At 29.8% G+C, this 12914-nt stretch overlaps 2 protein-coding genes across 2 annotated transcripts; one reads left to right on the forward strand and one right to left on the reverse strand.

The window, feature by feature from the left end:
- The first annotated feature begins 1030 nt into the window (after positions 1-1030).
- Positions 1031-2768, forward strand: LOC145011022 (Metal-dependent phosphohydrolase). The gene is made up of 7 exons (XM_078969631.1): positions 1031-1313; positions 1665-1695; positions 1807-1825; positions 1928-2025; positions 2109-2213; positions 2312-2484; positions 2588-2768. Exons 1-7 carry the CDS (start codon positions 1143-1145, stop codon positions 2672-2674), a joined length of 684 nt encoding a protein of 227 aa, XP_078825757.1. The 5' UTR covers positions 1031-1142; the 3' UTR covers positions 2675-2768.
- On the reverse strand, positions 2715-4890 carry LOC145011021 (cytochrome P450 86B1-like). Its single transcript, XM_078969630.1, has 2 exons — positions 3459-4890; positions 2715-3284 (listed from the first exon to the last, which is right to left on the reverse strand). Exons 1-2 carry the CDS (start codon positions 4713-4715, stop codon positions 2886-2888), a joined length of 1656 nt encoding a protein of 551 aa, XP_078825756.1. The 5' UTR covers positions 4716-4890; the 3' UTR covers positions 2715-2885.
- Between the last annotated feature and the right edge of the window lie 8024 nt (positions 4891-12914).

A 12914-nucleotide genomic window follows, 5' to 3' on the forward strand; every position in this document is an offset into this window, starting at 1 on the left:
AATTATAGTAAGATACTTGGTGTTGTTTTTTTCAATGATAAAACAAATAAAATTTGGTGGCTCCTCTGGGCTATAACCCAACACTTTGGACTTAAAATTATTCCACTAAAAGTCTCTATTTTCGTGTGGTGCGCGTGTATCTATCGTATTCCTACTATGATGGCTTCAGCCCGTAGAGATCGGATGTTCATCTGCTTGTTTGCTTTGTAGCGTGGGGAGCAACGAACAAATCATGTTCTTTTACATTGCCCTATTGCACAAGATGCTTTGTTGTGGTTGCATAATTGGTGTAATATCCGGCCTCCTTTCAATAATGTTTGGGGAGCTTGTCAAATTTGCAGGGTGTTGGGGTTCTTGCCCAAAAAGAAGAAAGATTGGGGTTCTTGCCCAAAAAAAAGAAAGATTTTAATTGTTATATGTTATGGGTTCTTATGGTGTGTGTGTAAGACAATGAATGAGAGGAGGTTTAATAACATTCGTATTTCACATTCAAAATTGGCGAATAATGTTTTTTCTATTGTGTTTGATAGTGTAAAACACAGTGATAGTTTTGGTAATTGTAAATGAGAAGATTGATGTGATTCCAGTGAGGAGACGAACATAGGAAGTGTACAATAGGCAACCAATGGGTCAATGGATAAACAACTGAATTTATATATGAAAACCGCTCCAACGGTTTCAACCCGCACCCGTAACCGTACCAAATCGGACAATGTCGGCTCAACAAGATTTCAACCGACCCGAGGGCCCACTTAAGAACTTGATGAAGACTATCCGATAGATTAATAATAGATTAATAGGAGCCCATTGATGTGATTCCCCTTTTAATATTTTGTAACTTTTTTGTTTGTCCTGCTTTTCCTTTTGGCAAGAGGCTCTTAATAAATTCTCTGCAGGTTCAAAAGTAAAATTAACAAGTTTCGTGAATTATGAGATAAAATTGATCAAAAAGAGTAATTTAAGGTAAAATCGTAAGAACTATGTAATTAAAGGTTTTTGACTTTTTTCTTTGTAAGTTTCAGTTAATGAAAAAAAAAGAGTAAAACCATAATCCATAAAACCTCAAAAACATTGGGGAATATCCAGATCGCTTGCTTTATTTTCCAACAGTTGGACTGTTTGAGGCAGAAAGGGAGAAAGTAATGGCGAAGAGCGAAACCGTAAGAAACGCAGAGAGATTGGTGGAAGTGATGATGAAAGGGAACGATGCATCCCACGACGCTGCTCACGCTTTTCGAGTCCGGGACCTCGCTCTCTCACTTGCTCACGAAGAAGCCCTCGGCCTCTCTTCTTCACCAATCTCCCTTGAAATTGTATGTATCATGTATGCTGTTTACACCTAATCACTTCCTCTCTTAATTTGCTCTTGTCTGCTTTCCTTTATGCGCCTGGAAGATAAACACAGTAGAAATGTTGAGTTTTGATGTTCAATTACTGATCGATGTTCGTAAAGAATCCCCTTTCCACATGAAAATAGCAGACCATACGTTGAAAATGGTTTAAGAAGTAGTTTGCTTACGCGTTTCGAGATCTGAATTAAGTTTCAATAAAGACTATAGTATTTTCATTGCAAAAACAACTAGTGGAAATTGTTTAAAACCTAATTGTTCCAACTCAATCGTAGTTTAGCTTAACTCTTGATATCAATCTTATTATTGTTGCAGGTTGAGCTAGCTGCACTCCTTCATGATATAGGTGATTGTCTTTCCTCTATTCATGTTTATCCATGTTTTATATAACTTTTCAAGAAACCCAAATCGCCTTTGTTGCTAATTACTAATGGTGATTTATTTCATATGTATGCAGGAGACTACAAATACTTGAAGTGGGTTCTCTATATAATCTTAAATTCAAGACCTTTTTGTTTCTCCTTCACTTCCTTTATTGCAAATGGTTTTTTTAATACCCTTTTCTGTTATGCTTGTAGGAATCCATCTGAGGAAAAAATTGTAGAGGATTTTCTTGTAAAAGAGGGTATAGATATCGATAAAAGCAGCAAGATTTTAGATATTATAAAGCAAATGGGTATGTTCCTTTTGATCCTACTTTCTATATTTGTGCATTAGGAATCATTGCTTTATCTGATTATTGATTCTTAATTGTTGAAGGTTTTAAAGAGGAAATAAATGGAGCCTCAAATGGTTCTCAATCTCTTACACTGGAACTTGGTGTTGTGCAAGATGCTGATCGTCTTGATGCAATTGGTGCTATTGGTAAATAATCTTTTTACATAATTTGCATAGAATTATCAATTATGTAGTAATTTGTCCAAAAAATTCAATCTTTAAAAATTCCTTTGATTTGATTCCAGGGATTGCTCGATGTTTTACATTTGGTGGAAGTAGAAACAGAGTGCTTCATGATCCAAACATTCATCCTCGATTGGATTTGTCCAAACACCAATACATGAACAAAGATGAACAAACCACTGTGAATCACTTTCACGAAAAGCTCCTTAAGCTCAAGGATTTAATGAAAACAAAGGTCTTTTTTTTTTTTTTTTTTTTACTTTTATCATAATCCTTTTTTTTTTCAACTTGATTATTATCTTTCTTGAAGATTTACAAGGATTCATTTACCATTTCAGGCAGGAAAGAGAAGGGCTGAGAAAAGACACAAATTCATGGAAGAATTCCTTACAGAATTCTATAAAGAATGGACAGGAAAAGCTTGAAATAAAATAAAAGAAACCATTTTTTTTTTTCTTGAAACAATATAAAAACCAAAATCTTTTATTTATATGTAAGTTACAATAACATGCATCCCCATCTATCCCTGCCCATCAACTTATAAAATCCATAAATATTTGACACAAAAAAGAACATATGGAAAGAATAAAGTTAAAAAAAGACACCACACATGTTTCACTACAAAACCTTAAACATTTAGTATTTATGATACATTTGGAGTTCAGATTCACTACGCTTGCAAAGCTTAACCTTCAACCCATGCTGCATGTACATAGTCAATGCAAGCTTTGGAGCCACCGGATGATTCTCCACCACCACCACCTTATACCGGTATAAAATAGAGGCGGCAACAAATTTCATCTGGTAGTAAGCAAAGTCTTTGCCCAAGCACAGCCTTGGGCCGCCATTGAAGGCGGTGAACTTGTAGGCTGATTCACTCATGAACCGCCCATCCCTCAGCCACCTCTCTGGCCTGAAATCTCTGCAGTCTTTTCCCCATATCGCTTCCATTCTTCCCATTGCATAGATTGCATACACCACTTTTGTTCCTTTCTTCAACACTGTTCCATCTGGGAACACGTCATCTTCAACAACCTGTATTTTGTATTTTTAGGGGAAGAATCAATATTACAAACATGTAGAATTAAAGGGGGTTGATTTACTAGTCTTTTTCAACCAGTTCAGTCAACAAATTTGGTCTTATTGGTCAAGTCTATAGTTGCATAGAAAAAGAGTAAACACTAAATGTAAGTAGATAGATAGTGTTACCTCCTTATGATCCACGGGTACCGAAGGGTATAATCTCAAGGCCTCCGATAAAGTAGCATGCAGATAATCCATCTTCTTCACCTCTTCTGGTCTAAATATCAAATCCCCCATTTCACTCTTATCTTTCCTTTCATCCACAATCCCACATATCTCACCCAAAATCTTCTCCTCCACTGTTGGATTCTGGTCAAGAAGCCAGAAAAACCAACTCAAAGCCACCGAAGAAGTGTCCCTTCCCGCAAGTATAAAATTCACACAAATATCACGTAAAAACTTATCAGAAAAAGGCTGCCCCTCATCGTCTTTAAGCCCCATAAAAATCGTCAAAAGATCCGACCTTTGTTTCTTGTCATCAGCCTGCAGCAAAGAGATTTCTTTCTTCCGAGTTCTAATCACTTCATCTGCAAAACTATCCACCCCCTTTATCGAATCCTTCAGTCTCTTTTCAGATCCCAAGTTAAAATGCCTCATAATCTTCCACACAAGGGTAGGAGTGACAAACCTTAGAATAGTTGCTTCCGTTGCAGCCTCGAACGCTTGGGCGAAGGGTATTTCCGGAAGTCCGGGACTTAAACAACCCGGATCGACCCCAAAAGCGATCATGCAAACGTTATCGAACGTTAATCTTAAAAGAATATCCTGTAGATCGATCTGATCAGACTCGGATCGATCTACAGACTTGTTCAAGACAGGCAAAAGTCGTCTGTGAACGAGCTCCAACAACGACTCTGTCGTCATGTTTCGAAACTTGGACGAGTGAAACTCGATGCTCGCGGTCTTCCTTTGCCTCTGCCAAATCTCGTCATCGGCATTGAAGATTCCATTCCCGAGAAGATCCCGGAGCGCGTTCCGGAAATACGGGCCTTTCGGATACGCTTGAAACCTTGTTTTGAGAAGGTGCTCGAGGTTACGGGGGTCGGAAGTGACTATACAGTTGAGATTTGTAAACCACGGACCCCGGAATGTGAAAGTCCCGTTTTGTCTACAAAGGACTTGTGAAATCCATTCGTACATATCAACACGAAGACCGAGTACCAAAGAAGGTAACATCCCAAGAAACGGCCATACGGGTAGGCCGTGTTTCTTTCGTTGGCGGAGAGAATGTATGACCATGAAGACCAGAAGGGCGGCAAGAAGCTCGATGACTTGAATCTCCGGGAAGAAGTGGCGGCTGGTGGCCGGAGAAGAGGTGGTCATGGTGGTGGTGGTGGTGGTGTTGAGCATGTTGAAGATGTGGTTAGGAGGGAGGGGAGTCATGTTTTATATGAGGGTGTGTTGCTTGGCGTGCATGAGAAATGGATTTGGTGAGCAGAAATGAAAGGTGGTGTGTGAGTACACAAGTTGGGGATATATGTATTTTGACCAATTTAGGTGAATTTAGGGTAATCAAAAAAATTTGGTGTTTGTATATTGTTATGGAAAGAGTTGGTATGGGGGTTAACCTAAGTACCTATAAGTCACAACCACCATCTGGATACGCTTTTTATAGGAATGTTTTAATGTTTTATGGTATCTAAATGTTTTTAAATTAATATTTTAGATGATTATTGTACGAAATATGAATATAAAATTGTCTAATTAGTACAAGTTGTAGAACGTGATTATTTTCTTAAATAAAGCTATAGGGAAAGTTGTAAAACATTGGAATACACACATCAAGTTTCGGATAAATGGATCGAAATTTATATTTTATTGAGTTTAGAAAAAAAATATACCATTTTATTTATAATATAATATAATATAATATGTATTATATTAAAAAGAAACGTTAAAAATGAAAAAGAAACAACTAGAATTAAACAATACTAGATTGTATATTAAACGGAAAACTATGGCTACACGCCTACACCTACTTGATTAATCTGGAGATATCTAATTAGTAAGATAAAATTACATACATGGTCTTTATGATTTTTAAGATTCTCGATTTTTCTCTCTAATCTTTTTTTTATTACATAGATGATCCTTCAATTTCTGTTTCTTGTATGATAGGTTTCTTAGCCATATAAAAATATTTTATATCATCTTTATTATACTTTATCTTTTTTTGTTAATTAGAATTTATATTAACCTTGATATCATTAATTATTAAATCTAAAAATACATATCACCATTATCCTTTTTAATTTCTTTTTAACTTTTATTCTTTTAATCGTTTATCTTTTTTAATAATATAAAAAAAAATGTCCATCTCTCATCATCCCACACTACCTTTTCTTCTCTAATCTCTATCTTCGTCGTGTCATGTCCATCTCACAATAAACATAGCTAATAGCTTGTATGTTTTATTTTGTGTATTCTCCAAGTACACACATTGTGTATTTTCTGTCACATCCTAAATTCATACGAGTAGCATTACTTTTAACCTCTTCGAATTGCTAAATGGTGAACAAGCGTTTATAATTGCTTAAATATTTTTATCGAAGCTTCTTAGTGTGATTTTGAAGGGAGGGAGTTCATCGATTTTATGGATATCAAAAACAATAATTTGAATTAGGTATACAAAGGATTTTTAGATTTATGATTTTTTTCGAAAAAAAAAAATTTAAAATATGTCTGGAATAACTTTTGAGAAGCAAAAGCCAAAAAATTAAAAATCATCAAAAATCATCGATTTCTAACTTCTAAAACAACTTATTTTTTTTTCTTGCAAAAAAATCAATTTAAGAAGACTATTAGAATTATCAAACACCTTTTTAAACTTTTGATTTTTTAAAAAGTTAAAATCCAAAAAACTGTTTGAAAAGTACACTCTTATAGTGATATTACATTATTCATAATATTTATATAGAAATAAACACAAAGCAGTAGTAAATTAACGGATGGGTTCTCTAATAAAGTTAATTGAATGAGCAAGGTCTTTTTCTTATTTATTATATTTTTAAAAATTGTAAACGGGTAAAAAAGAAAAAATATATTAAAAAAGGCAAGATAATTTTTTTTATATAAACAAAAATTTAACGTCAACTTTTAAAAACACCAGCGACGCGATCTATTAGCTTTTTAAAAGTTGGACCAAATTTGGCATTCTAACCAGACCCTAAAGACCATTTCTGTAATTTACTCATATAATTATAAATGGCAATGAACATCACTTAAAAACTTAAAATAAAAGGAATCGAGAAAATGACGAGAAACTAAGTATTTATAATATCGATGTTACGTGAAAGACTATTTGCACAATGTAGTTAATGCATACATTTAATTATTTAAAGTTGACTAAATTTCTTTCAAGTTCCTACTATATAATAGATACTTATTTAAAAAGTAAAAATGGAATATTGGGAGTAATTTTTTTTAATCGAAACCTTTATGATTTAACTTGAAAACTCTATCATTTGGTTGAAAGGTACCGCTAGGCTTTGATGTTAAATGATATAATATATATATATATATATATATATATATATATATATATATATATATATATATATATATATATATATATATATATATATATATATATATATATATATATACACACACACACACACACACGAGGGTTCAATTGAGAAAAAAAAAAATGTTGAGAATAAGGAATCATTATCAGCCAATCATTTAATTAGCATGTTAACACAAAACACACGGTGATCAACATGTAAATATGATATGATATCCTTCAATCACAGATACGTAACTGTGGATAATTTGATAACAATTCAAATTCATTACTACTCGATCGTTCATCATCCAAATTTTTTCTCCAACCTTCAACGATCATCCAAATTTCTTCAATTAAATCATTGATCAACATCATCTAGTGTTAATCAATCATCCATCTTCGTCAAAAACACGTTCATCAACGTCATTCAACAATAGACAAAAAAAAACCGTTTTTGGTTCTTTCAATCCACCCTTCAATTATACTTGAATACGAGCATATCTTCAACATCTACGATTAATTATACTCTCAGTGTCATTAGATCAATATCATCGATAATCAACAACAGTTTCACTTCATATCATTCATTCAACATCGATCATCAAACAAAACTTCGAAATTAAGGTTAGAAAAACATCAAATCATTTTTTTTTTAAAAAAATCATATAATTCTCTATCAATCTACTATTTTGTAAGTTTTAAATAGTCAAAGTATCATGTATTTAGCATTTTTAAAAGAGTTTACTTGTATGCACTCCAACTGTTTAATGAAATGCATAAACTAAATTACCACATTATATTCACATATGAATATGTTTTCATACCTTAATCAGTATATGATTATTAAAACAGAAAACAAATATACAATTTTATATAGTATTCATATGTGAATAACATTTAAAAGTTATATATATATATATATATATATATATATATATATATATATATATATATATATATATATTGTGAATAGACCTTGTAATATTCATATGTTAATATACTGTGTAATATTCATATGTGAATAAATTGTGTAATATTCATATATGAATATACCATCTAATATTCATAAGTGAATATATCATCTAATACTTACTATGTAATACTCGCAAATGAATGCATCGTTTAATATTTAAATATGAATATATTGTATCATATTCCCAAGTGTATATATTATATATTATTCGTATGTGAATATACTGTGTAATATTCATTAATGAATATACCATGCAATATTTAGATGTGACTAGAATGTGTAATATTCACAAGCAATTATATCATATAATATTCACATGTGAATCTACCATATAATATTCATATGTGAACATACTATGTAATATTCATTTGTGAATATACCATGTAATATCACATGTAAATATACAATATAAACAACATATATCATATAATATTCACGTGTGATTATACATTCATGTATGAATATACCATGTGATAATTAGAATGTGATAAATCGTTATTATTATGAACTAAAAGTATATTTTTAACATTTTTTTATTTGTATTCACATGTTTTTCAGGTATCGTTATAACTCAATAAAAGAATAACATTTCAATCAATGGTTTGTTCATATCGTGGTGGTTGACGATTGGTTGATGTAATTGAGAAGATATCATTGACGAAGACAATATGTTTTTATATCCATGTGTAAATGTTATACAATTTAATATATTCTTCATTTTGATCGTGTTAAATTCAAATACAAATGATATTCATTAACCAATACAATGTTGTTTGTCTTAGTATAATGTTGATTTTACATGTAAAATAATATTGTTACAATATACAAAAAAACTATTCACAAACCAATTCTTATAGTGTATTATTTATTTTTATATATAAATGTTGTATTCACAAAATAAATAAATATACAAGTATAATTTATTCACATAAATACAAATAACAGATTACATTGATGTTTTTACTAGTGGGATCAAAGTTAGTAAGATCATCAATAAATAAGTCGTAATGATTTCTAAACTTTATTCATATATGAATAAATAGCATGTCATGATGATGTCATCACTAGTATGAATGAAAATTTAGTGACATCATCAAAACAATTTGTCGCAATGAAGTTTAGTCTCGGAATTGGACGAAATTCGCATATTTGATGTAAAATGGTGTGATTTAAAAAACACATTGATTCGCCGTGACGTACGGTGTTTTTCGATCATTCGGGACTGTTTAGGGCCTCAAAATGACATTTTTCTATTTTTTATAATTTTCCGAAAAAAAGTTATCATTTATTCACAAATGAATATAACATTAATAAAAATATATATGCTTATATAATTATTTTATTAACCTAAAAAGATTAGTTGTATGTGAATAAATATATATTCTTATCAAATACTTTTTTTATCTTTAATTTTATTTATTTTATAATCCTCGGTTTTATTGACAGTTTTATTCATTTGTGAATAATATATATATATATATATATATATATATATATATATATATATATATATATATATATATATATATATATATATATATATATAAAGCTAGCATTTTTCCTTGAATCTCATGCATTTGAAACCCCCATAAAAATTTGCAAACACCTCTTGCATTTGAAACGTCAAATTTTAATGAATATCATTCAAAAGTCTTTTAATAATGATTAACAATTCAAAGGTTTTATAACTTATATAATATATTTAATAAACAATTAATGGATACTCTACTATAAAATATTAATCCTTTTTAGTAGACACACAAATACAAATCACATATAAAATTCACAAAGAAAACAAGTTTAAAGTTTTTTGTGTTGGTTTGCGGGCTTTGAACAAATTTTCGAGTCATGTTATTATGTTGAAGTTTTTTAATTTGTAAGTTTGTTATATACAAATTCTTTTTTGTATTTTCTTGATTTAAGTATTCTTTTAAGAATATCATTGTATGTTGTAGTTGAAATTTTATTGTAAATTAGATTAGATTAATGTTATCGATCATATGTTATGGAAGATGATATATATAATATTTAATTAACTATTGTATACATATTTGTATATTCATATTGCTTCAAAACAATAATTAATTAAAAATGATGGATATGTCATATTATCCATATTATCCATTTAAGCATTTTTTAAAATGCAAATTGTCTATCTTATTACTTTATATTTTAGTATATGTTTAACATTTTAATTATAAGAATAAGTATTTTTTTAAATGTTCTTTCACTTATTAATAATAACAAGTGGTTTTCAAATTAATAAGCAATAATTATAAATAATAAAATCAAATTACATGAATATGTCATATTATCCATGCAAGTCGTTTTTGAAATGCAAATTGTCTATCTTATCAGTTTACTATTTAGTGTATGTTTCACATTTTAATAATAATATTAAGTGTTTCTTAAAAGTGTTCTTTAACTTATTAATAATAATAAGTGGTTTAAAACTAATGAATAACAATTTTAAATGATAATAACATCAAATTATAAATTACATTTAGCTATAAATAAACTGTATTTTAAATGAACATCATTATTGAAATTAAAAAATGATCTCATAAGTAAAAATATAATTAATCAATAATAATAATTGTTAAAAATAATACTAAATAGATAATTATATTTAATTCTATTAATAAGAAATGTGCGTTGATGTCAATGAATATTATTGTTTAAAATAATAGAGATTATATATATATATATATATATATATATATATATATACTAGCCGTTACCCGCGCACAGCAGCGGGGACAAATAGCTTCTTTCAACGATATTTTTTTAAAGAAAAATGTTATGTTCCAAAAGAAAGTTCATGCCGTGGGTGAGAGGAATGGCGGTAGTCGTGATAGTGGTTGGTTGAAGGCGGAAGGAGGCAGAGCGGCTGTGGTGGTGGTGGTTATACTGTCTTGGTTACTGGTTAGGGTTCTTCGAGAGAGTGTGCGTATATTTCTTACTTTGAAGGGATTACGAAGATAAATATTATGAGATGGCTTGTTACCAATGTGAGAAAAAAGATCCTCTATAAATTGTTGACATTGACCGCTTCAAATGGATGAAATGTTGAGATTGACGGGTTCAATTTGCAAATTAATTTTTCTATTAATTTGATATGAGATTTTTAGGGGATAAAGGATAAGGTTAAAGTTTTAATATTATTATATTATAAATGAGTTGTACTTCAAGCTTAATAGTTTGGACGTCTTAAAAAATAATATTATTATATTCAATCTATTTATTGAAATAGTTAGATTTCTTTTATAAGTAGTAAAGATATATATATATATATATATATATATATATATATATATATATATATTAATGTAAAAATATTATCTCAAAGTTAATGTCAATAATATAACCATTATAAACATTTATTTTTCAATATTTTAACAATATATTTTTAATCTTCGCTGCGCAACGCGCTGGAATTCATCTAGTATATATATATATTCACATTTGATTATTACATATATATTCATTTGTAAATATTACATATGTTCACATGCGGATATAATTCTTATGACCTCAAAACAATGTTTTTTTTTTCGAAAAAAAATACATTATCATTTATGAATATTACTTGTATTCATTTGTGAATATTACATGTATTAGCATGTGAAAATAATTTTTATATGTTATTCACATATGAATTACATAGTTGCTCTGTATTTTTAAAAGACATACACTGATTCTCGTGTAAAGGCATATTCACTTGTGAATATTACGTGATATATTTAGTTTATGCATTTCATCGAACAGTTGGTGTGCAAATAAATTAACTTATATAATTATGGTAAAAAATTGACAATTGAAGCTAATAATTACAACATAAATCAAATCCTATCAAAATTAATCAATAATCAGTAGGTTTAGATCAAAAATTGTGAAATTTTTTATGAAAAACGAAGTTTTTTAAGCCTAAAAAGAGATTTAAAAAAATCTTCAAATATATGGTTATGTTGATGCACTTTTGATTGCTATCTGTTTTTTTATATTGGTGAAGGTCGATTGATGAAGTTTCGATGACTAGTGATCGCAAAATGATGTGACATCGATAAATATGGATTATGTTTATCGATTTTGCTTGACATCAATGAAACTGGACAGGACTGAATCACGACTTACACTTAATAGTACGAATAAATGTTTTTGATGATGAATCACAACATTTTGATAAAATAACGAAGATATTTGATGAAGAATTGATGTTTTATGAAGTGTCGATGTTTTTTGATGATGAAGAGGTGACTTTGATGTTTTTTAATGAAGAACATATGATGTTGGTGAAGAACAGATGATGTTGATGGTGAAGATATGATGTTGATGAAGAACAGAGCAACGATCCAGATGAATGAATAACAGATGGTGTTGATGAAGAACGAATGAACGATTCAGAAAAACAGCTTGTCTCTAATGACTTAATCTAAATGTGTTTTACATATATACAAATGATTGGCTGAGAATGATTTCCCCATTTTCAACCTTTTATTTTTTTCTCAATTGAACTTACCTATATATATATATATATATATATATATATATATATATATATATATATATATATATATATATATATATATATATATTGAGCCTCTTTTATGTAAAAAGCAGTTATTTTTCTAGCAATATCCGAGTGTTTTCATATCCTCAATCTCAAAAACACGATATAAGATGTAAGTTAGATGCATAATTGTTAGCTAAGAAGTTGGCATATATAAAGGGACAATGCCCACAAAAAGCCATTGAAACTGAAACTAGTAGTTGGCATAATGCCCACAAAAAGCCATTGAAATTAAAACTTTTCCATCTTAGCTGTCGCTACCTGCTAAAACTATAACCACTAACATATTTATGCTAATATACCATTTTGGAACCAACTATGTCCATCATTATATTAGTACATTGCTCTCACCAACACCCTGAAACAGTCCCCTCCCGTGTTGCTGTAATGAAATATTTGGGTGCTCTTCCTCCTTTTTGGCTTCTTCCATTGTAAAAGGTGCACACATAGACTGTGAGACAGGACTAAAGAAAGAGATTAGCCCCAAAAAGAGACTAAACTGAAAAGGATTGTTCTGAAAGACCAAACTAT

Source organism: Lactuca saligna, chromosome 8 (assembly GCF_052625555.1).
Source record: "Lactuca saligna cultivar CGN05327 chromosome 8, ASM5262555v1, whole genome shotgun sequence".
Taxonomy (NCBI): Eukaryota; Viridiplantae; Streptophyta; class Magnoliopsida; order Asterales; family Asteraceae; genus Lactuca; species Lactuca saligna.